This window comes from Gopherus evgoodei, chromosome 1 (assembly GCF_007399415.2).
Source record: "Gopherus evgoodei ecotype Sinaloan lineage chromosome 1, rGopEvg1_v1.p, whole genome shotgun sequence".
In the NCBI taxonomy this organism is placed as follows: Eukaryota; Metazoa; Chordata; order Testudines; family Testudinidae; genus Gopherus; species Gopherus evgoodei.
This window is the reverse complement of record NC_044322.1, coordinates 209,530,644-209,555,781: the sequence shown is the minus strand read 5'-3', so window position 1 is coordinate 209,555,781 and position 25,138 is coordinate 209,530,644. Positions and strand designations below refer to the sequence as shown.

Sequence of the window (25,138 nt, the reverse complement as noted above, 5' to 3'; positions counted from 1 at the left end):
GGGGAAATAATCAATCATGTCTTTTAAAAAGAAAAGCTTTTAATAGAAGTAAAAATTATCTCTGTAAAATCAAGTTGGAAAATGTTACAGGGTCTTTCAGCTTATAGACACTAGGGAGAGTCCTCCCCCCAGCACACTGGTACTTACTAACTAATTTAAACAGATTTTTTCAGAAAGATTGGAGGAATCTGCTTACATGTCTGGCCCCTCTCAAGAAAAAAAAAAAAAAAAACCCCAAGAAGCACAAACAAAGGCTTCCCTCCACTGAGATTTGAAAGTATCTTGTCTCCTGATTGGTCCTCTGGTCAGGTGTTCCAGGTTTACTGCTAGTTAACCCTTTATAGGTAAGAGAGACATTAACCCTTAACCATCTGTTTATGACACAAGCAAATGGGCCAAGTTTTACATTTCAGTCATTCATGCTCTCACTGTATTGTGTGCCTAGAATGGTTTTAAAATGGAGACAGTGTGGAGGGTTTTCCTAACTTACTCCTCAAAACCCATGATTTTACTTGAAGGTGTTTTCGGGTTTGTTTTTGTTTTCCAATTCTGTCAAAAAGCAAGAGACCACATCTTGAAAAAACTTGAGACAAAAGGTCAATGTTTGGAAAATTAAAAGTGTGTGGCAGTGAAAATCAGAAGTGATGTATAATGGAAATAACAGATGCTTGCTATCGTTAATGCTATAAAAGCTGAGACACTGCTCCACCATGAACACTTTGAAAAGTAAATGCCATCATATGCTGCCATCTGCTGTTTCCCCCTGAACACTGCAGCAATAACTGCTCCTTTTAGTAAGGAAGCTGCAGCTGTCAAAAGTGTCTGCTTCATGCAGGGGAGATCAGCAGCCCAGAGGAACTCTATCCCACCACACATTCTGGTGTGGCTATGACACAAGGACTTCCTCATCCTGGGGCTAGTAGACTTCATATGGTGGAGAATATGATATAGGCTGTAGACTGAATACAAAGCAGTTGCGCTGGAGAAATTGTTTTTAGAACAGACTAATCTCTAAAGCCACCTAATCACAAAAGGAAATTAAACTGTATTTGCATTTTGTTTGGTCCTCTTGTTCCCCCCTACAGAATGCTACCACCAGTCTACGCTGAATAAGAAGGCAAAAAAGACTTAGCAAGTGCAGAAGACAGTCGTCTTTATTAATAGTATTCCTCAACTGGTTGTGCATGCCAGAACTTATGCTCTGTCTAGTAGTTTCTGGATGCATTTGAGAAGTTGGTTAGTGATAAATTCTGTTTTAATAGGCAGAGGACATAAACTAGAACAGCTTGGTAAGGCATAGAGAAAGAGCAAATAGAAATAGGTGGGACATTGAGGCTTTTAATCCTAATGTGTGCAGACTCAGACCCTGCTAGGGGAAAGGAAATAAAAAAATAGGGCCTTCCCCTGAGACTGCCAGTCCACTGATTGTCAGGACACAATACAAAGCCTGTGTGTGTGTACTTCTGACTTGTTTAGGGGGTAGGGGGGAAATTCAATTTGTATTAAGAAACAGGACAGGACAACTAAGTGGTGGTTTACTGCAACTGTATTGAGAGGGGGCCTTTTAGAAATTAATGTAATCTATCGGGATGGGGTACAAAGTCCAGCTTCAACCGCTTCTCTTTTACCCCACGAGAAAGAAGACAACTCAGTACTACAATCAGTATTCTTATTCCCATTAAGACTAAGTAATTTTTCCTTGTTAACATGGAAAATTTTTCCTTTCCCCATCCTAAAACAGAAAGCATCCAGAATGGAAGGCAGTGTGAAATGAAAGATAGGGGGCTTACCTTAGCTGGAAGTTTAAAAAACTTCAACAACCCAAGGGACTGACTGGTCTAATTAAACTTTATTATTGGCTAGTCCTGAGGGTCACCCCACAGCTGTTTAGCAATGGATTAGTCCTCTTCCCCTAAAGGGATTAACACATTTAGCAGTGTGACCTCCAGATAACACACAGAAGGAGTAGGGGACTGTTTGAATAGCTTCAGTTGCTTAAAAGATGTAACCGTATTAGAAATACAATAGGAGCAAAATGACTTCTTTAGATTTATGACAAAGCTTGCTTGCAGTCAGCTAAGAATAAATGGCTGGTTCTGTGGTCACAGTGACACAGAGGAAAAGGTAGTGAAATGCATTAGCTGTCTCACATGTTCTGTAGAAACTGAAGAGATGGCCCACTGGATGGCTGAAAGGACTGGTAAAGGGGGAAGACACAGGCCTTTAACTAGGGTGTTAGCCCAAGATTAGTTACTAAAGCATTAAGAACTGGCACCTGTTGTAGAACTAGCTGAGAGTTCACACACTCAATGGAGAAGTATCTGTGTCACAAAAGTGATGGTTCCCCCTTTATTGCAGGCTCAAGGCTAGGCCAAGGACTGAATTGGCTGTGGAGACTGAACTCTCCTTTTATTCATATTTCTCCAGAATTCTTCTCAATGGATGAGAACTTCAGGGTCCAGCTCTCAAGGCAGTGTCACTGCCAACAGCAGCGCAGAAGTAAGGTTGGCAGTTCTGCAACCCCCCCTTCCATAACCTTGTGACCTCCCCGCAACTCCTTTAGGGGTCAGGATCCTTACAATTACAACACTGTGAAATTTCAGATTTACATAGTTGAAATCATGAAATTTACAGTTTTAAAAATCTTATGACTCTAAAAATGACCAAAATAGACCATGAATTTGGTAGGGCCCTACCAATTCCTGCAGCTGAGGGGAGACTGGTAACTTATGTTTAAAGTAACCCTTTTCTAGCTCTTATAGAAACATGGAGTGTTATTTCTACCAGTCCCATGCTGAGTTTTTTTTAGTAGTGTTCTAAGTGACTAGATTTATAAATTAGATCAGCACTGGCAGGCAGACACACACACACAAAAATTTATGCAGGAAGCCGATATTCAAGTTCCTGCTCTACTTATGACTAGACAAGACTTTGCTATACCAAGCCGCTAGACTTCCTGTGGAGAAGCTCATGTACATTGCAAGTGGTCACATAAAACAGGAACCATAAGAGGGCTATTAACTTTCAAAATCTTATATTTAAACTTCCTGAAGAATATTTACAAAAAAAATGTAATAGTTGGAAAGGGAAATATTTAACACCAAAGAAAACTTATTTCAAGAAAGACTGCAACTAGAGAATCTCTTTACCAGTGAGATGGGACTGAGGTTTCTTTCAAACAAAAGATGAAACACCTCCTCAGAGTGGCTTTAACCCAATTACCATTTTAAAATAGTAAGCAGGAGGATATGCAGAAGTTACCTAGCTGGCATTCAACCAACTATCCAGCTAATGGGTGAAACTGATTTAAGAATACGCAGATTAGAATGGATTTGCCTGGTGATGAATAAGGATGAACTCATCAAGGCTGCAACAGAGGTGGGTGGGTGGGTGGAGGTGTGTAAAGGGCTCAGTAAGCATCACATTTTACAGTGCTTAAAAAGGGTTCTCTACAATAAACTGAATCCAGTCTAATAGCTGTCATGCCTCATTCCTGAAGACTTCTCTTTTAACCCTTGCATGTTTGGAGGAAAGGTGACGCCCACAGCAGGAAATAATTCTTCAATCTTTGTAGACCTCTGATTCCTGATTAACAATAGGCTGGCACCTCCTGTGTTGTACAATTTCCAGGTGCTGCACCAATACTCAAGCTCTCTTCTCTTTGTTTTTACCCTCTGGAGGCAGCGTAGGAGCATTCCCAATGTCCACAGTGATGTTGGTATAAAGAAGGTGCTTCTTTCTTGAAAGGAGTTTGAACTCTACAGAATTCATTCCATCATCCTTCCATGTTTTTTTGGTGTTATGCAGTGGAGCAGGCCTGAAGGGAGGAAAATACCTGTAGTTAGATAAAAGGACAGCAGGGGGAGACTAAGGGACTATTCCCAGCTTTGTCCACTCAGTTACAATACAACACTCTATATGTGCATATGATTAAGTAGCTTAGTCAGAGAGGCACTTAAAGAAAGATGTAGACAGGCACATAGGGAAGCTGTTCCAGGTGGCAGCAGCTTTATAGGTAAAGCCTGTTCCACAAAAAGACCTCAGATTGTTCGTTTGCACAAAGGAAACCTATTCTAGACAAGCAGAAAGAACAGAGACATGCTGTGAGGTGCAGGAGACTGGAGTAATTGTATGGTATTAAGGACCAATTGGAACTGGAGCCTGAAATGAATGGGGAGGACCAGTGGCATGTGTGAGTACAAGGATGATGTGGCAATACCGATCTGTATTTATGAAAAGGCAGTGGCAGCACCACACTGCACATTGGAACATGGAGAGGTGGGGCCTGAGGAGGCAAAAGGGGCAGTGAGGATTTCAGAGGTAGAATGGAGATGCAGATGGCTGTATGTCAACTTGTGAACACGTGAGAGAAGCTGTTAAGGAGCTCAGCCTTAAGGATAAGGCAAGTGGGAAGGCTGAGATGCCAATGTAGACAGCCTTCACCCCACCAGATAAATACCTTCTTCCAGCTTTTGGTATGTAAGTAGGTCCTCAGGGATTTAAATTAGAGGGTCCACCTTCCCCACATCTGCTGAAATCAGTGCTCTGATTTCACATTTTTAATGGGTCTGCATACAGCTTAGTGTCTGTGTACTCCTAGCATAAGATTTGTATGTAACAAAGTATTAAGACATTTATTTTGTCTGAGATGTACATAGAAATCTTGAGAGGAGGGAAGAGAGAGAACAAGCTTCAATATTTCCAAGATAACTTCCAAATTAGTAATCTCAAGGTGTCTTGGTTCTTCATATGAAGAATTTAATGACTGTTAAAATATGAATTCTAAATAAACTATTACTGTAGTGTCTGGAGCCCTAATCATGGGCCAGGACCCCACTGTGCTAGGCTCTGTACAAAACTCTTGCTAGCAACTGCCAATCAAAAGAATGATCTTATTAATAAGGACTTCAAACAATGTGATGAACTAGTATTAACAGCATCTACACTTTAAAAATATAACCACTGAAAAAAAGTAAGGTTCAGTTGTAATTGGCTTTTGACCAGACAATATTGCTGATATCACAAATGTTCTTTTGTCCATGAGTCCACAGGCTGCCAGCAGGACTGCAGGAATTTAAGTTGTGATCAAAACAAATCAAGCAAATGTTTCCGAACTGTGTGCTGAACAAAGCTAGAGACAGTTTCTTTAACTAGCAGCATTGAAAAGCAGGATGGTGAAAAGCCACAGTCCAAGAAGCTGCTTTCTGCCCTGCATGAGAAGGAAGTTGATAGCACTCAGTCAGCAGGCTCTACAGACCAGGGATGGCCACACTGGAATTAGGACAAATGAGGACAGGACCCTCCTACAATAGTTACCTTATTGGGTACTCTTCACTCCCTTTGTGTTGCTCAAGATCCACCATTTTGTAGCGTCCAAGATGAATAGAGGTCCTGACTATTTTCATTCCTGCTAACTGAATCCTTTAAAATGAAGACAGAGCAAAATCTGGGTTTATACACAAGAATGCCAGCTCTAGGCTACACAAAGTACAGAGATGTTTCCTGGTAGAAACACCACCAAAGCAAAAAAAAAAAAACTAAACAAAAACCACACAACAGAGCTGAAAAGACAGTACTTCAAATTCAAGAAGAGGAAGTAAGATTATGGTATTCAGTAGTACCTCCTGAATTATGGCACAATGCACCACTAAACTGACTGACACCACTTGTAGAGACTGATGGGAACACTTACTTTATCTGAAACTAGCGTGGTACATAAGTATGAGCGGGCCAGCAGCAGAGCATTATGCTACCATTCAGATGAGCTAGAGTTTCAGAGGCCGTAACTGCTGTGTCTGAATGCTCAGGCTAGGGAAATATACAAAAAAAGTATTACTAGCACTACTGCCACTTGATGTGAATCACTGGCAGTTCTGGATAGATCTCAAGTGCAGAAGAGGCTCTCATAGGCAGACCCATTGCTACTACCATGTTCATTTAATTTGCTGAAGATTTAGGCAGTTTAATTTGGAAAATTAACAACTTTGGAACTTTTTATTCCATTTCTTTCAATAAAAGTTTCATTTTAGAGATAAGTGCTAGAGATAGATAGCAGCAAGCTGCACTGCTACATTCCTGCTCCCAAGCCCTTGGGAAAGGCCAGAGTGCCAACAATTTAGACTAGAATGATCAAAAGAAACCTAGAAATGGTATTAATTCATTAAGGAAGTATGTTTTCTGAATGCAAACTCTTGCTACAGCCCAGGCTGAGATAATGTTACTTTACCAAATGCTAAAACAAACATTACACTGCACAGAAAAAGGACAACTGCAAAAGAGCTGAGCTAACTTTGCTATTGAACTCTAGTCTGGCATTGCCAGACTAACTGTAGCTTTTTGTATTTAAAGTTGTATTACTGTGTTAATGCAATAATGAAAAACCCACAAAATTAGCATAAACACCCCCAAAAACATGGTCTGTGCTTAACGTTAATACTTAAATGGTTCCAGTTAAGATGTTGAAGCTCATTTCTCATAGGAGGTGAACAAGAAGGATACCAATGCCTGAGATTAAGGTTTAAAAAACACAACTAGCTGATGCTGTTGAACCCAATTTGGCTTCATCCATATTGACTGCAAAACAGTGCTCAGCACTGATTGGCCAACCTGGCTCTGCAGTTGTGTTTAATATAATAAAGCTTTATAGAGAAGACAAGGCCAGCAAAGGTTCATGCCATACTTCCAATTTTATTTTTGCTGTTCTATGGCATAGATGCTCAGTCCTTTCTAAAACTTAGCTCTTAGGGGTCTCAAGCTGGTCACTCAAAAATTGAGGCACCCCAAATCACTGCAAACTTTTGTAAACAAAGAATCATTATTAGCTTCCACCACCAATAGCAATGTGCCCCTCAACTGGCTGTGGTTATCAATTATTTGTAGTACATAATTCTCACAGGATATTGCATGGGATTTACTTTCCTTCAAGGAAGGTATGTTTTGGGGTCTACTCAAGCTAACAGTGCCCCGGAACAGATTTATTCCTTTAAAAAAAATTATGTATATGAAGTGCACTCTAATGCACAGGACTCTGGTAGGGCACTTCTCACGACTGGCACCCCACTTGAGACCCATGTTAAGAGCTGAAGTAGTGCAGAAAGCATTGGGATGGGTCTCCTGTTTGTTTTTAGAAATTCAGGATGCACTATAGCCTGATATTCCATTAAATCAAATAGTACTTTCATTACTTTAAGATTTCTCTGCTCAAAGGAAGTAACTGTGTTAAACACCTAACTTTCCATTCTCAGGAGCACAATGCTTGGTAAGACTTCCAGTGTCCTTGAACAGAATGTTCCACTGAAAATTACATAACCTGTCACACTGTGCAAGAGCAGGAAATAAATGTACGATTTTTACTGCCAGCTAAGTAGTATAACCTCCCCAACAGTTTGCCTCAAGGTCTGCTAGTAGAGCACTGGTGAATTACAGCTACAGTGCTTCTTAGGGTACATGAGGCCAAAGGGTCTTTATTCTGTACTCTACAGAGCTACATTGGGCACAGCAGCTGTAATTAAAAACTCTATATTCACACCCATAGCACATCACCTTCCTAGCGACAAAACATCACATTTTGCCAACATGGACTCATATGGTACTTTAAGACTCCATGGTACGTCATTATGTGTCTGACAGTTTAAAGACAGTAATGTAAGGAATCCAGATTCCTAGCTCCCCAAATACTGTGTACTTACTGAAACAGTCTTTCAGGTGGTAAATGCCAGATCCTGAATCCCCTCCTATTTTTAAATCTAAAGCTTCCCTTAAAATGCCCTAGCTACCTTCTAGGTTTTCTACCTTGTCCGCCTACTATTCTCTCCTATGGAATGATTAATTTCGGTGAGAGTCAACTGTCAGTCACTAGTGGTTTATACAGCTCTTGGAAGAACCCCAGCGACAGCACAAGGGTATTCAATGCAACATTATCTAGCTCCTGAAGCCCAAGCTATCTGAAGAAATCTAACCTCCTCCTGTACAAAAGTGATACTTTAAACAATATTAGATCTAACATGCCCTGACCATCAATTCTGAATTTAAAATGTCTCCAGAGCTGAACTCTGGAAGGATGCTGATACATTGCAGAGGATTCAGAGAAGAACCACCAGAATCATTAAAGGATTACAAAACATGCCTTACAGTGATAGGTTAGACTGAGCTCTTTGAACCTATTTATAGCTTAACTTTAAGGGGTGACTTTATTACAGTCTGTAAGTATATGGGGAACAAATATTTAATAGGCTCTTCAATCTAGCAGAGAAAGTATAACTGTCTAGTTTCAACTTCCAGCCACTGGATTAATTCAGACCAGAAATAAGGTGTAAATTGTTAACGGTGAGAATAATTAACCATTGGAACAATTTACTAAGGGTTGTGGTGGAGTCTACATCACTGACAATTTTTAAATCATGATTGGATTTTTTTTTCTTCTTCTAAAAGATATGGTCTAGGACAGTGCTTCTCAAGCTATCTGATGTGAGGGACTGGCAATTTTTTTCTCCCCCAATGTGCCAGGGACCGGTGCCATATTATTATCCTATTCAACGCTCTTATGAGGAAACTTGCTGCAGACTGGCAGCCGATGGCTCGCGGATCGGCACCAGTCCGCGGACCAACACTTTGAGAAGCACTGGTCTAGCACAGGTGTTCTCAACCTTTTTCTTTGAGCCCCTCCACCCCCCAGAACATGCTATACAAACGCCACAGCCCATCTGTGCCACAAAAAATGTGTTTCCGCATATCCAGTAGATTAAAAGCCAGGGTTAGCACTAGGGGATAAAAAGCTGGGCAACTGTCCAAGGCCCCATGCCACAGGGGACTTTGCAAAGCTAAGCTGGCTTCATTCCCAGGCAGTGGGACTCGGGCTTCGGCTTTTTTCCCTGGGCCCCAGTGACTCTAGTGCCAGCCCTGCTCTCAGATTTATTTCTGGTTGAGAACCACTGGTCCAGGAATTATTTTGGGGAAGTTCTGTGGCTTGTATTAAGTAGGAGGTCAGACAAGAGGATCATAATGGCCCCTTCTGGCCTTGAAATCTATGAATCATAGCACTGTATAAAATTAAAGTTGTCCAGAACCTATTAGCTTTTTTATAGGGCTAATGGAGCCCATGTAATATGTTATTACTTTAGACCTTTATTCAGTTCAATTTTAAAATGGCCCAGTTCTAGCCGTTAGTACCTTGCAGCAATGTCATCGTCTTCACCACGACTGCCCCAGTAGGTGTTTGGAAACCCATTTATCTTCATGTAATGCTCTGGAGTCAAAGCAGAGACACCTCCAAAAAAGGACCAATATGGCAAACTGGAGAAGAGCAAATTGTCAAAATTGAGAGTTTACATCAGTCACTCGACAAACTGTCTTACAATACAGCGATAAGTTACATGCATGTCAGTCTCAGCTTATTGTACTTGTATTTCACAAGAAGCTGGATGATAGTTTTCATATTTATGTGGCAAGTGTATTGAACTAAAAAGAACCTGTAGAAAGTTTTCGTCACTGAATAAGTGGGATATTAAGTACTTCAGTGCAGAAGATCAGACTGGTAAATTCAACTGAGATTCCTTCTAACCAGCAAAATTCAGAGATAAACTGTTCTGCAACTCAGGCATTTTTTCCCCCCAGTGTGAGGGAAATACTGTACTCTGCTCACAGAAGCAGGAAAGAAAATAATTAGCCATCAATCACAGGAAGATGCATTTCAGTTTGCTTTGAATAGCTGCCGAAGGCAAAAAGGGGCCATCAAAGGACTGGGTTTGTCCTGGTGTGTCATAAAATGATCCATGATAATTATACAGCTGTGGAAGAGGGAAGCCATAGCTGTTGAAAGTGATGTAGATTACAATTTCATCAACATCTCAAAGACAGCTCAGTGTTCAGATCCCTACTCAGCAGCAGTATGTCACATCACATTTACAACAAGGAGTCCAGTGGCACCTTAAAGGCTTACAGATTTATTTGGGCATAAGCTTTTATGGGTAAAAAATATCCCCACTTCTTCAGATGCATGGAGTGAAAATTACAGATACAGGCATAAATATACGGGCACATGAAGAGAAGGGAGTTACCTTACAAGTGGAGAACCAGTGTTGACCAGGCCAATTCAGTCAGGGTGGATGTGGTCCACTCCCAATAATTGATGAGGAGGTGTCAATACCAAGAGAGGGAAAATTGCTTTTGTAGTGAGCCAGCCACTCCCAGTCCCTATTCAAGCCCAAATTAATGGTGGTAAGTTTGCAAATGAGCAAAAAGCAAGTCACATTTGTGCTGCTTAATGCTCTCCATCTTGCATCTTAGGGAAGAAGAGAACAAAAATCTTTCAGTTTCAATATGGGTGCATGGGGGAAGAGCAGCAGGAATCATTTGACTAGCTACTCTGACACATCCCTTCCTGCAACAGCTGCCCAGGTAAGAATACATTGAGGTAACATCCTTCAATGTTCTATGAAAAGGGACTGCTGATAAGATCATGAAAGAAATGTCCATCCCAAATGCAGACCTTTACCTGTACTGGAATTTGTCTATGGCACTGGCAATATGTTTGGGGTAGTATTCATCACAGACGTAGAGGTTATAATCATTTTCAGGAATGAGGTCCACGTCATGCAGGAGCAGACAGTCCCAGTCCTCATCCTTCATGGCTTCCCGGATACCAACATTAAGGAGCTTGGCTCGGTTAAAAGTAGCATTCCCAGCCTGGAAAAGAAAACATGCAGTTTACTCACCAACTCCTGGAATGGCTTCAAGAGTCTAAGGCTGCTCTGACTGAAGTCAATGGCAAAACTCCCATGGATTTCAAATTTGAGTGAAACTGGAACCAACTGATGCTGGGAAAAGTTTTCAGAAGTTCCTTAGATGCTTTTGAAAATCTGACCCTACTGCCTTAGCAACTCTATGAACATTGGGAAATTGAGTCTTTTGCACATGGGCATAAAGAGAAAAAAAGGTATTTCTAATCTCTGTAACAGACTAATGTAGACCTTCAACTATACTTCCCTGCACACAGAGATTATTGCCCTCATCCCTCTTTAGAAAGAAGCCAGAAATCAGAATACATATCCTAGTTACATACAATTGAAAAAGATACTCCCCTTCCTAACTAGCCATCAGTTTTCACCACTAGTTAGTTTCCCCCCTCTGAGGATCCTTCACAAACACCACCACCAGAACTCATCAGTAACACCAACTGTTTGGCCTATGTAAGTGTGACCCAGAGCAGGAGCAAATCAGAGTTTGTACCTCACTCTAGGCAAACAGTAAGGATACCCAGTTCCACTCTGGCACCTCCTTCTGACTGACTCAGAAGGAGCTCCAATTAACTTGAGAGGACCCATATTTAGTCCTCTTTCACAGGAAAGATCACCACCCTTTAAGTTTAAATTTGTCCCTCCAAAAAAAACAAAACAAACATGGAACAGTATCTACTGCTAAGATACAATGACAAGCGCTTTAGATATACAAATTATGTGCCACTGTACATTCATATTCACAAACTCCACATTTCTCAGGGGGGAATTGTATGTCCACTTTTCATTCACAGTCAAACCACTCCTTAACTGGAAATCTCAGCAGCAGTGATAGACACACATCGTTTTGATTTACCTGGTGAATCAAGTAGATGCCATATTGAAGCTGTTGGCGCTGTAGGAAGGGATGAAGATAATAGAGAAGGTATCGCAGGTGCTTCTCCTGGTTCTTGTGTGGTACAATGATGGCTGATTTGTAGCGAGCCAGGCAGTGAGGAGGGCTGTAGCAGCCTCCAAACCGAACAAAGGGATTTTTTTTTATTATCATTCTTTCACTAGGGAATGTATTAAAGGTGATGGTTAATGGACCAACTGTAAGAACAAGGGAAAGGAGGGGGGGAAAAAAGGGAATATCTGGTGAATATGAGGTTGAGCCAAGTCACTGTTCAAATCCATCAGAATAAAAACTCATATCTACTGCTGGAAACACTTGAGCTATACCCAACAGGGAGCAGTATAGTGGGGTATCTGTCACACTATAGGTTGGAATCTACAAGGGAGGCCTTTCAGTGGGCTGATCCCCAGTCCTGTTCTTCTGACATTTGCTATTGCTCATTCAGACTAGAAGACAAGACCTAGAATCCTGTGAAGTACATTGTGTAAGCAGACCACAAGGGTGTCCTGATAAAAGGCAAGATATTTATCATTGCAGGATGGTTGTTTCTCCAACTATTCTTCGACAAGCACATCTGCCTTCTTTACTACCTTTTCCCATTTATGTAACAATGCCTCATTTCAGGTAAGGGATCAAGAACAAAGTGGTCTGGAGGAATTGTGGTGACTACAAAGAAACTATTTTGGAGAAAATAGAACTTAAGGGAACAGGAGCACTTTCTCTCACTGCAGCCCATGCCACCCAAAGATAAGTTCCCCTTCTGTTCTCAGGGCAATCTGATATTATTTAGCAGTAAATAGAATATTTCCTACTTTGAGAGTTCACAGCCAGCTCTCAATCCATTCTGTTGTGAACATGGGTTCTGATGCCTTCTTAGCATCAGGAAAGCAGACCCTTGTAACCCTACAGTTTATTTTGGTGGTTTCCTTTCCCTTCCTGTACCACTTTTTACCCCTCCTGATGAAACCCAAAGCTTTAAGTATTTAAAAAATAAATAAATAAATAATTCAAGGAACCAGATGTCTATAATAGAAAACTGTGATTTTTGACTCTGCTACCAAGAATTTTCCTAACCAACTGCTCCCATGTTTGCTAAACTGCAACAAACAGAATGGCTGTTCTTCAAGGAACAATGTTATTGGAGGGGTGGGGGACCACTCTAGATCATACCTACCATGGCTAGGTGATTACTATGATTGTATTAGCTGCTTCTATGGAACTCTCCGCTTCTGTCTTTAAAAACAAAACACTTTATTCCATTATTGTTTTTAATCTGTACATTTCTATTATACTGTTTTTATATTTAAAATAAAAAGCTCAAGTAACTGTTTTCATATGTAAGTATTAACTATTGCTCCAGTGTCAGTTGGCATTTGTCTAAGAGATGCTAACAAAATATACTTTTATTCAGATTCAGTTGCATTTATGGGAGTCACTAAAACAAAGGGTATGAGGGTTTTTTTTTTGTTTTTTAAAAAGAGGTGGTGTTGTTTCTTTCAGTATAATCAGGGCTCTGCATACAGCAGGACCAAATTCAGTAGCGCCAATTTGTAAATTCCACAACAGCAACTCCTGTTTTCTAAAAAAAGCCCAACCTTCATTTATTCTACTGCTATGCAATATTCTTACATTTTTTGTTCTCCCACCCCCACTGCTCACAGATGAATTTTGGAAGTGTTTTCCCAACCATGATTATTTTAAGAGGATAAAGTTGTCTGTCATGCTCTCCTGGTCACCTGGCTCCTCAGCTCCTATGATGTTGTCCAAGCAACCTAGCTCAGATCCTGCTTCTTTCCCTGCCACACATGCGGAGAAAAACAAGCTTCCTTTCAAGCTGCATCTATGGCTCGTATTCCCAAGGACTTCTGGCTTCCCCACACAGAATGACCAGATGCCTCAATTTTATAGGGACAGTCCCAATTTTGAGTCTCTCATATAGGCTCATATTACTCCCCATCTCCTGTCCCGATTTTTCACACTTGCTGTCTGGTCACCCTATCCCCAACCTCCCTGGCTGCAAGCTGGACTTCAGGTCTGTTTCCCTAACCCCGCCTCCCGGCTCCATGGAACAGCATAGGGAGCAAGCACTATAATGCAACAAACTCCTTGTGGGGAAAGCAAAGGCAGCTGCATACAGATCTCTGCAGAGCAGGTAGACAGAAAAATCATCAGTGTCCAACAGGAGCAAAATAGCAAATTTCAGGGCAGAAGTACTGAAAAATGCCATAGTCCAGAGTCCACAGTTAAAATGAATGGATCAGTTCACACCTTTCTGAGCTATTATTTCAACTCTGAATACTTGTAAATCAATGAAGTGCTGCCTGTACATTTTTAAAGTTCTCTCTACAACCATGAGTGCAATTGAAAAATAAAATATTGTTTAGTAACACTCAGATTCTGAAGCACAAATTCCATAGCAAGCTCTGCTGCCATGGAAGACCGGGTCCTGAGCACAGTGCACTCTTGTACTGTAGCGGGAATTAAGACGCCCTTGTCCTGGCCACTATCGTTCATTCTCTCTCAGAAGACACTATTTACACAAAGACCATGCTTCCAACTTGTGCTCCCTTGACCACCACTGGCTGAGAGCATGTAACAAAGGCAAGCAGTGAGGAGTTCAGGTAGGAGATCCTCTCCTGAATCATATTACTGATGAAATGATTCGCAGAAAAACACAGGTTAGTACTACTGCATCAAAAAACAGTGTAATTTCCCCAAAGCTTCCTGAGCCGTTGCTCTGCATCTATAACATTACATGGAAAAGAATCTTTTAACCATGTTTAGAGACATACAATTGTCAACCAGAACAGGAAGCTTCTAGCTGCATATATAAAAACCACAGCCCCACCCATCCCTTTAGCTTATCTGCATCATTGCAGGACACTTTCTCTGCATTACCTAATCAGTAAAGCAAGCTTTCAAACTAAGAGGTTGTTGCTGGTTTTGGCTGAATCCAATTCATTTCAAGAAGGGAAATGTGAGACCTTTCAGACCTCTTGTGCGCACACTTTGGATGAGATGACCTTACAACAGTCCTCTTGGTACATATTTAATCTGATGTAAGTGGGTGCAACACCACTGATTTCAACAGATGACTTCAATCAGCACGATTCATCTTGTCACAGGGGAACTTACACAATTAGGTGTTTGCACTACCCTGAATGGAAACAGCTTGTCCTCATAGGGAAATTTATTGGTAGAACTATGTCAGTACAGTATGATTATACCACTATGGTTATACTGGTATAACTCCCTGTGTGGACTGCCTGAATCCAGAGTAAGTGTCCACATGTGCAGTTATATTAGTGTACTGTGGGGTGACCACCAGTCCTGAATTGGATGGGACAGTCCCAAAATGCAGAGTTCAAGTCCTGGTGTGAATGACTCCAGAACAGCATGTGTCCTGGATTCCTTGCAGCGTCACTCCATGGCTGATTGAGATTCAGGGACTGCGTCAACCTCTTCCTGTGTGGGGGGGGAGGGCGGAAGAGATGAGACAGATGACTGAAGTGGGCCTTTGTCCCCTCTCGCTATGAGCCACCCCCTTTCTCTTCCCCCCACCCCCCAGCAGCCAGACTTAGGCAGTAGTAAGAGCTACTCAGGGACCTCAGGCCGCTGTGGAGAGCCACTAACCCTCCACCTGTCCAGGGCGGGGTGCCTGAGACTACAGAGGCCGGTGGGACTCCTGCATGTGTCCCGCTTTTGCCTTTTGAAAAAGTGGTCACTCTAGTGCACTGGTACATCATCAGTTATGTCACTATACTGGTACAGTAACTCCTTGCTTAACATCATAGTTATATTCCTGAAAAAAATGCGACTAAGCGAAATGATGTTAAGTGAATCCAATTTTCCCATAAGAATTAATGTAAACAGGAGGGATTAGGTTCCAGGGAAATTTTTTTCACCAGACAAAAAACTATATATTATATAGATATACACACAGTATACATTTTAAAAAACAATTTAATACTGTTCACAGCAATTATGATTGTGAAGCTTGGTTGAGGGGGTGAAGTCAGAGGGTGGAAGAGGGAGGGATATTTCCCAGGAAATGCCTTGCTGCTAAATGATGAACTAGCACTCGCTGAGCTCTTAAGGGTTAACACATTGTTGTTAATGTAGCCTTTCATCAAGGCAGCAGGAACAGGAGGGAGGGGAGACAGCATAGCAAATGGAGACAGACATACCCCTTATGTGGGGGGGGAGGGAGAGGGGGGGAGGGAGAGAGAGAGAGATGCATATTGCCCCTTTAAGTAAGCTGACCCACTCTTATAGACTCAGACTTTAAGGTCAGAAGGGACCATTATGATCACCTAGTCTGACCTCCTGCACAATGCAGGCCACAGAATCTCACCCATCCACTTTTATAAACAAGTCCCTAACCTATGTCTGGAGTTACTGAAGTCCTCAAATTGTGGTTTGAAGACCTCAAGCTGCAAAGAATCCTCCAGCAAGCAACTCGTGCCCCATGCTCTTAAATGCATTGTCTTTTGAAGTGGATCAGGAAGTTGGGGCAGCAAGCTCTTTGTCTTGCTCCATCCGTGTCCCCTCCCTGCTCTATATGGAGAAGGGGCAATCAGGGGGCAGAAGTTGGGGAGAGACACACCCTGACATTAGCCCCTGCCCCCTGCACAGCAAGTAGGAGTCTCTGGGAGCAGCTCCAAGGCAGAGGGCAGGAGCAGCACAGAGCAGTGAGGGGGAGCGGCAGCTGAACTGCCAATTACTAGCCTGCTGGGCAGTTGCAGCACAGGGAACTTAAGGGAGGTGGAGCTGATAGGGGCCCAGCTGCAGGTCCACTCTGGTTCCAAGCCCCCACCAGCTAGCTGCAACCGGCTGCTCTTCCTGCAAGCAGTGGACAAAGCAGGCAGCTGCCAACTTTAAATGACCATGCTCCCTAATTCATCAGCAATGTAACAAGGAAACAATTGTTAACCAGGATGACTTTAAGTGAAGAGTTACTGTACAATTATTCTGGTATAGTTATGCTAGTACACTTCCCTATGCAGACAAGCCCACATTGTTTAGATGAAGAAATAAGAAGCAGTAAAGAAGCATTAGCTTAAGCACCAAATCCTAATGATGGAAGATGGGCCCAATCCAAAAGTGTGTCCAGGCCAGGCCTCTCAACTGCAGCTAAAGGCTTAACCATATTCATAGAAATGCCCTTGCCTATTTATTCTCTTTTTAAATACAAACAAAAGTATGATCCCTAATAGAAAAGTATCAGATTGGTCCCTGCAGTCTTGTCACTCACTAGTACCACAGCAGATGGTCATGCTCCCAAGAGGGGTATGCCAGATGGGAGTAAAAAGGAGGGACTATTTTCAAAGACATTGGACCAAGTTTGCTCCTGGTATAAACCCATTTAATTCAGCAGGTACATGAGGGAGGAGTTTGACCTATCTAATCATTCACACAATGACAGAGTGGATATTGCTGAAAAATTCCTTGCTGAAAATCTTTCAGAAACAAGATTCTGCCATGAGCAAAAAGATGAACTAGAAGAGACAATGCACTGAACCACATTGCTTCCAGTAGATATTACAACCAAAGTGCAAAACTACAGGACTTTGAAGTTAAATGACAAATAGATTGATTCAGTTTGACTGGGATCAAGTTGAGCATACAACAAACTGTATGTATTTGACAAAAAAGAGAAATAGCAGGCAGCTGACTTTTGCTTAGACAATCTTCAAGATGGAAAAAAGTTACTTGTTCTGTATGGTAATGAAGACACTCAACATTTACCACACACATAAATGGAGAAAGGGCTGCACTTCATAGAAGGCCTAATCTGAAGCTCATGGGTATGAGAGTCTTTCCATTGACAGTAGAGAGATTTGGATCAGGCCCAAAGCGACCTATTACAAGTCTCCAACTTGGAGCTTCAAGAATTACATTTGAAGTCTTATTTAATGGAGATTATGAAATAAGAATTGGAAGGACAGGTATTTAGTCCATATGTGATGATTTTAATTGCAATGGGACTCAAGCAGTTTTTATTAATAAATAATTTGTATATCTATTTTAGTTCTGGGGAGAAGAGTAAATGCCTTTTACAGTAGCATACATTTAAAAGAGGTTTGAACACAATAGATCATGAGTATCTGAAGAAAGTTTCTTTTTATGCACTAAAAAAAAATGTTATTGGTTAGAAAGTTAGCAAACTAAAGCAGAATCTTATTTCTCACACTGCAAGTGTTCCAACTCCTCACAAGGTTGCGTTTTGCAGTGTAATGTTTCAAATGCACAGTTCGAGTTTCCTCTAGAGGTTTCCATAAATGCTAATTACTCTAGAGTATTTAATCTAATTAAACTCCATCTTTAATTTGCTCTCTTTTTGGCAGTGCCATATAAAACATTCTCTGATAGGTGAAAAGTTGTACAGTGATCGTCATTTGTTTGTTTGAGGTTAAAGATGAAGTAAAGCCTCCTATTTAAAGGAAGCCTTTTAAGAAAGGAACATTTTTGTTAGTGTTTGCTGAAAGGGAGTGCAAGCATCCCATTCACTAGTCTACAACTTGGGTCATAGTAAGACTTTTCAGTCACTATCTATCCAGGCCCTCTTAAATGAATCTGTGAGCTCTAGTCTGCTCTAGACTAAGTCTACGCCTCAAGAAACAATACCTGGCATCTGTGCCAATAATCTCACGGACTATTATTTCATTGGCCATGAGGAACGTTGCTCAAAGAAGTGGTTGTTTCCAAGAGGTGACTGAGGCATACAAGCAAGACAACATGAATGAGAAACCATGCATATTGCCACCACACTGCTTGTTTATTTCATTTAATCTCAGTGACAGAGGGAAAAAAAAAAAGGTTGATCAAATATTGTTATAAAGCCTGTAGATCTAGTCTAAATACCCACTCAGATTAGTAAATCCACGTTTTCCAACTAAACCGGGCAACTGTTCCAAACAGCTGTGTTGTGCCCACACATTAGCTTTTTTTTTTTTTTTTTTTAATAAAACAAACACAATTATGTGAGGCAAGGTTGTGTATCCCCTCTTATCATGCTGCCTGATCACATTTGCATCACTACATTGCAGAATATCTGGGCAGCTATCATATAGTGCCTCAGCAGTGGCAACTGTACATGAAAGACGTACACAGATTATGGCATTTGCAGCATGGGGGCAATAGACTGTGAGGTGCCCTATCACAGACAGCTTGGAGGAGGAAGGACTGGCTGAACTGGTTACATAGCAGTTAGGAGGTGTAAAAAGGTTTCCAGATTGAAACATTGTGTTGTAGCTGAATCAGTACTACCAACGTGAAAATTCTAATGTAGACTAAACACAGTTTATTTTTTAAAACCACTGTGTCATCTAGGCCTTCTTAAAGCTCTGCCTGACTGCAAAATTACCTGTGTCCAATTGGGCAGAGCTCTGAGAAAAGCTGGACACTGGTAAATACAGCATAGCACCCAATCTACACTACAGTTTGTACTGCAGCAGCTACAGTGCTACCTACATCACTGCTGGAAAACTGGAACAGAATTTCCTTGTGTACATAAAGATCCGATCCAAACAGCAAAACAGCATTACAAACTGGCAATAAGAACATGGGCCAATCAAGGCCTCTAGGAATGTCAAACATTCAGTTGCCATGGTTGCCGAGTATGTGATGTGTTGACAAAAACCAAAAAACAAACAAAAAACGTATGTAGTGTATGCAACATGGCCAGCTCTAACTGGTTATCAGCTCTCTGTGAAGATTAGCATAAACAGGGCCTAAGCATACACTGAACAAAACCACCTGCACTGTTTGACCGCACCACATGCTATCAGAGTAACTTTCTATGCATCCAAAGAAGTGAGCTGTAGCTCACAAAAGCTCATGCTGAAATAAATTTACTCTTGTTCTTTTTGAGTAACTTTCCAGTATCTAGATTTAGGATGAAAGGAAGAGATTAATCTAGCCCCAAGAGTGGAAATGCTAGAAGAAGCTTCAGACATTGTAGTAAATTACTGACAAATATATTTCCCTTTTGCAAAGTGAAAAAAGTGTTATTACACTGATGCACTAGTTCAGACACTAGCAGTTTATACATACCAAATATTGGTGACTGGGCTGTGCAATATGGCATAGTTTCTTCATTAGGAGCTCGGGTGAACAAGCTGAGATTTGTATACACATCCTGTGTTTTTGAGTAATCCCAAGGCTGAGGAGCATCTAAAAATCCTCGAAATACACTCGATGCTCCACCTCGGTACAAAATCAGGATAAATATTGCTTGAAAGACAGCTAGGAAGAGCAGAAAACAAGGATTTTCAACACGAGACAAGGACATGGTTTTAGGCCATCCACTGGAACTAGTCTTGTTGAGAGTTTAATTCTCTAGAACAACTTCACAGTTTAACTTCAGGGCTACACTCATGTATGTAAGCATGCCTGTCCGCTTCAAAGGGCTCAGCAAAACAATATCTTTTGACTGCAGTGCATATTTCAAACATGGTTTCGTTATGTGCAGTCTAAACCGCTAAACTTTAGCCATCTTCTGTGCATCGCTCTTCATTCTTCCTCAACATTCAAGCTGTGCAGCTGATTAAAGAGGAAAAAAAAGACACCCTGTTACAGTAATTCCACCTAGGGGGACCAGACAGCAAATGTGAAAAATCCAGACGGGGGTGAGAGGTAATAGGAGCTTATGTAAGAAAAAGACCCAAAAATCTGGGCTGTCCCTATAGAATCAGGACATCTGGTCACCCTAACGCCACCTCAGGATGCCAGCGCGTTTGCCTACTAATCACCAGGGACAGTCAAGTGCTGGCGTGCTGGGGCCAGGCTGGGTCTGCCTTCCCCTCATTAGCCCGCTCCCCGCCACTGAAGAAAACTAGCTCCAGCAGGGCTGCAGGCGGGGTGAGGTCCCCGTTGCCGGCAGCCAGGCCGCACAGACCCAGAGCGAGCCGCCCCTTAAGGCGAGGGGAGTTCGGGCTCGTCCCCGCGCCGGGGTGCTCCCTGTGTGGACGCTCGGATCCCCCACATAGCGCTGCCGGGTTTCACTGCGGGAGAACGCGGGAGCTGGCGCCTGACTCGAAACGTCCACACAGGCAGCAGCCGCGTGAGGAGACAGCTCCAGTTAGAAGCGAGCGGGGCAGGAGCGGCCTGCGGGGCCTTGGGGCAGCCCTGGCGGCGGCTGTTCGAGCCCCCCAGCGCTGGGTTATGGGAGGGGCCGCAGTGACCAGCCCCCCTCACAGCGGCGGGGACCGGTACGGGAAGGGCCTTCTCGTGTCTCCCCTCGCGCCACAGCGAACCCAGGAGTCCGGCCAGCGGCGGGGCGAGCGCGCGCCACAGAAAGCCCCTCACCTGCCTGCGGAGACAGCAGGCGCCTCCGTTAAACCGCCACTGTCGCCGCGCTGGCCACGCCCACCCCGTCAAGCCGCCCCTACCCCCGTCTCGCTCCTGTAATTTGCATAAAATGGACCCGATCCACGCCCCCTCAAACTCCATGCGAGACTGCAAGGCGGTTCTTCAGGGACTACAGCTCCCAGCATGCAACGCGAGCGGGGAAAAATTAAAATTCCCCAGTATATGCACTAAAGACCCCCCACTCCTATTCTACTCATGTGGAGCAGTGCATGCTGGGATGGGAGCTGTGGCCTTTAAGGGGTGACCCTCCAGATTGAAAGAGAAGAACCACGCTTGGTTATAGATGTGGGTCTGTGGGCTGATTCTGTATGTAAGGCCCCATCCGCCCTGCACTAAATCCATCACACTGGGACAGTCCCAACCCAGGCTAAAAGGCACCCAGAATCACTTATACAGAGTTGCCAGCTAGTGTGCTATTACAATGGAGCCCCTCAGGAAGCCCCCCCACCCCTGAGAGGGCTGGGGTGCAGAAAAGGCACAACGGGATATAAGCATCAGGCTGGAGGGTCTAATCCTGCTGCGAACAGGTGGTATAACAACACCTGAGCCATCACAGGAATGCCAATCCTGAGCATTCAAAATGAAAAGTCAGGCCTCCAAAAATCATGAGCCCAATTGAACAAGGGTGCTGAAACAATTTTTATAGTGGCTACCATGGAAATCATGTATTTGATGTTTGTTATTAGTACTTCAAGCCAGCAGGTGTATGACAGCACCCCCGCACTCCTAATTTCAGCACCACCGGGCTGAACATAAAATAAGATTTCATTTCCCTTCTGGTTTTGGAGCATTTAGTATATATTTCATATAATATCAAGGTTGGAAGGGACCTCAGAAAATCATCTAGTCCAACCCCCTGTCAGATTTTTACCCCAGTTCCCTAAATGGCCCCCTCAAGGATTGAACTCACAACCCTGGGTTTAAGTGTGTACTAACTTCATGTTTTCAAGCTTATCTCTGTGCCCATGAGGGCTAAAAACTTACTGGAGGGAAAAAAAGAAAGAAAGCTGAGAAGCTCATGTAATCACATCACTCCCACAGCTGGAGTTTTAAGAAAAACACCAAATATCTCAAAACTTGTGATAAAATCATGAGTTGGCAATACCGCTCCCACTAAATTATGGGTTTTTTTTATCATTTTCTCTAGAATCACTTTAGTGTCATAAGAACACTAAAGCATATGATGCAAGAAAGGGGCATTACAGATATTTCCAGTCTAATTATTTAATCCCTTTGGGCTGGATTCTGATCTCATTTATTGAGAGTACTTGCATCAAAGTCAACAGGTGAGACAGATTTACATGTGTGTATCTGTGACCAGAATCTGGGTCTTAGTGATCATGAGCTGGATTCTCCACTGACTTGCACCTTGCATTCCTAACAGTTGTGTAAAGTGAATGCACAGTAGATGTAAAACTACCAGATCAAGATTCTCAGCTCCTGTTTCATTCTCAAAGACATGCTGAATGCAGGTTAAGCTGAAAGGTTATTTAACCTTTTGGACTGCTCTGTTTATATGGCTAAATTGTTTGCAGCCTAAGTCCCCAGCATTCCATTTTCTCCCCTCAATAATACTCCCTCTAGGGAACATGCAACCTCTGACTGTGGTTCAACCAATTGTGATACATCTTTCCTATTTTATAAACATTTTAACATGAAGGTTTTTTTGTTGAAGAATGGCCACTTTTAAGTCTTTTATTGAGTGTCCAGGGAGATTAAAGTGCTCTCCTACTGGTTTTTGAATGTTACTATTCTTGATGTGTGATTTGTGTCCATTTATTTGTTTGCGTAGAGACTGTCCGGTTTGACCAATGTACATGGCAGATGGGCATTGCTGGCACATGATGGCATATATCACATTGGTAGATGTGCCGGTGAAGAAGCCGTGATGGTGTGGCTGATGTGGTTAAGTACTATGATGGTGTCCCTTGAACAGACAGCCCCCCAACCTGAAGCAAATACTCACCAGCAACCAGACACAACAAAAACACTAACCCAGGAACCAATCCCTGCCAACTCTGTCAGCATATCTATTCAAGGGACACCAGGGATGGAGCACCCACAGGGAAAAAATAGTGGGTGGTCAGCACCCAGTGTCAGCCTTGTGGATCAGCGCATCTCCCTCTCCCGCAGCCCTTCTGCCTGCTGGCAGCCCCGCCGATCAGCTCCTCCTCATCCCTCTCTGTACCTCCCACCCACCGCGTTCAGCTGTTCAGAGGTGTGCAGGAGGCACTGTGGGTGGGGGTGAAGGTCTGGGTGGGGGCAGAACAGGGCAGGAAGAGGTGGGGTGGCAGCAGGGCCTGGGGCAGCAGGGGGGGGAGAAGGTAGAGCATTCCCCGAAAAAAGAGCAAGTCAGTGCCTATGGGTAGTCCTGTATTCACCATGGCCAGTGAAGAAGGAGAGTGAACAGGGGAATTCATAGTCCAAAGATTCAAAGGCCAGAAGGGACCACCATGACCATCTAGCCCAAACCCAGCACCCCAACAGGCTGCAGAATTTCTCCCAGAAGCTGGAATAAAGCCTTTTAAAAAGTGATCTAATCTTGTCTCGAAGACTCCAGGCAATGGTGAATTCACCACCTCCCTTGCTAAAATGTTCCACTGTTTAATTACCTTCACAACTAGGATATTGAATCTTATTTCAAGGCTGAATTTACCTAACTTCAACTTCCAGCCATTAGATCTTGTTATGCTTTTGTCAGAAGGGTTGAGAAGCCTGCACTCTCAGATATCTTCTTCATGTGTAAGGGTCTATACCAGGCCTGCACAACTCGTAAAGCGGTGAGGGCTATATTACTCCAAAGAAAACAGCTGAGGGCCGAAGCCCCTGGCCTCGCTGACCCCCCCCCCAGTGCTGCCAAGCCCCCTCGAAACAACACCCCCCCAGTCCCCCTGAAACACTCACCCCCAGTGCCGCCCAGCCCCCCTGAAATACTCCCTCCCCAGCACTGCCCGCCCCACGGAAACAAACCCTCCTTCTTCAGCGCTGCCCCACCGAAACAGCGGTATTGAACATTGGTAATATGTTATAGTGGGCCCCTGAGGTAGTATAATTAAGGTAAAAGAAAAATGTCTTTTTGCTAGAAGTAGAATAAGCTCTTCCCCCAACTTTGTAATCAATTGCCCTGTTGAATGAATGAGGTGTGACCGAGGAAGGCGTGGAAGGCCGGCACCTCGAGACAGCTGCAACCCTTGGAGAGGGGATGGGAGCCAGACCAGATCCGTAGAACAGGTCAGCCACTGACTCCTCGCTTGCCTCCTCAGCCCCCCCATTCCCTCAGCTTGCCTATTCAGCCCCCGCCACTGCCTACCCACCTGCTCGCCTCCTCAGCCCCCCCTTCCCCACCACCGTCTCACTTGCCCCCACTGCCCTCCCGCTTGCCTCCTCAGCCCCCCACCTTCCCGGCTTGCCTCCTCAACCCCTGCCACTGCTCATCTGCCTCTTCAGCCCCCCTCCCTCACTCACTGCTTGCCTACTCACCCCCCACTGGCCGCACAGTGAGCCCACCTACTTACCCCCCGCGGGCCACACAGTGAGCCCCCAGGGGCCGCATGGCCTGGTCTATACACAGTAATCAAGATACCTCCCAACCTTCTCTTTGATAAGCTAAATAAGTTGAGCACCTTAAGCTGCACTTCATAAGGCATGTTTTTCAGGCCCTGGATCATTCTTGTGTCCCTTCCTTGAACGCTCTGCAGTATTTCCACCTTCTTCTTGAAGCACAGACACCAGAATTGGACAAAGTATTCTAGTAGCAATCTTACCCATGCCATGTACAGAGACAAGATCACTACTTCTACTTGATAGTCCCCTTTTCACATACCCAAGGATTGATCGCATTAGCCCTTTTTGCCTCAGTATTGCACTGATGGCTCTGCAATGACCCCTAAATCTTAATCTGAGTCACTGCTTTCCACCACAGAGGCTCCCATCCTGTAGGTATAACCTGTGTTCTTGGTTCCCAGAGGTATTACCTTGCATTTTGAAGTATTAAAATGCATTTTGTTGGATTGTGACCATTTAACCCTCTAACAGTCTCCTGTCCTCCTCGTTATTTACTGTCACCCCAAACTTGGTGTCATCTGCAAACTTTACCAGCAAAGATTTATGTCATCATCTAGATCATGGCAGAGGTGAG

At 43.3% G+C, this 25,138-nt stretch overlaps 1 protein-coding gene across 2 annotated transcripts; it reads right to left on the bottom strand.

Moving 5' to 3' along the window:
• Positions 1 to 1,136: 1,136 nt before the first annotated feature.
• On the bottom strand, positions 1,137 to 21,036 carry LOC115635205 (beta-1,4-galactosyltransferase 3-like). 2 transcript variants are annotated; one of them, XM_030533570.1, is made up of 7 exons: positions 20,938 to 21,036; positions 19,684 to 20,172; positions 11,590 to 11,825; positions 10,493 to 10,683; positions 9,169 to 9,291; positions 5,317 to 5,421; positions 1,137 to 3,817 (listed from the first exon to the last, which is right to left on the bottom strand). In XM_030533570.1, the coding sequence occupies exons 2-7, from the start codon at positions 19,919 to 19,921 to the stop codon at positions 3,646 to 3,648; spliced, it is 1,065 nt and encodes a 354-aa protein (XP_030389430.1). In that variant the 5' UTR covers positions 19,922 to 20,172; positions 20,938 to 21,036; the 3' UTR covers positions 1,137 to 3,645. The 2 variants fall into 2 exon arrangements, with proteins under 2 accessions (XP_030389430.1, XP_030389437.1); XM_030533577.1 differs by lacking the exon at positions 20,938 to 21,036 and adding an exon at positions 12,803 to 12,861 and having other exon boundaries at positions 19,684 to 19,771.
• Between the last annotated feature and the right edge of the window lie 4,102 nt (positions 21,037 to 25,138).

What these genes read in the sequence shown, in the direction of transcription:
- LOC115635205 (XM_030533570.1), bottom strand. Translation starts at nt 19,921, where the DNA reads ATGTCCTTGTCTCGTGTTGAAAATCCTTGTTTTCTGCTCTTCCTAGCT. An exon ending in AGCCCAGTCACCAATATTTG is followed by an intron (nt 11,826 to 19,683) that starts GTATGTATAAAC and finishes TTGTTCTTACAG; the next exon opens with TTGGTCCATTAACCATCACC. An exon ending in AGTGAAGAGTACCCAATAAG is followed by an intron (nt 3,818 to 5,316) that starts GTAACTATTGTA and finishes TCCTCCCTTCAG; the next exon opens with GCCTGCTCCACTGCATAACA.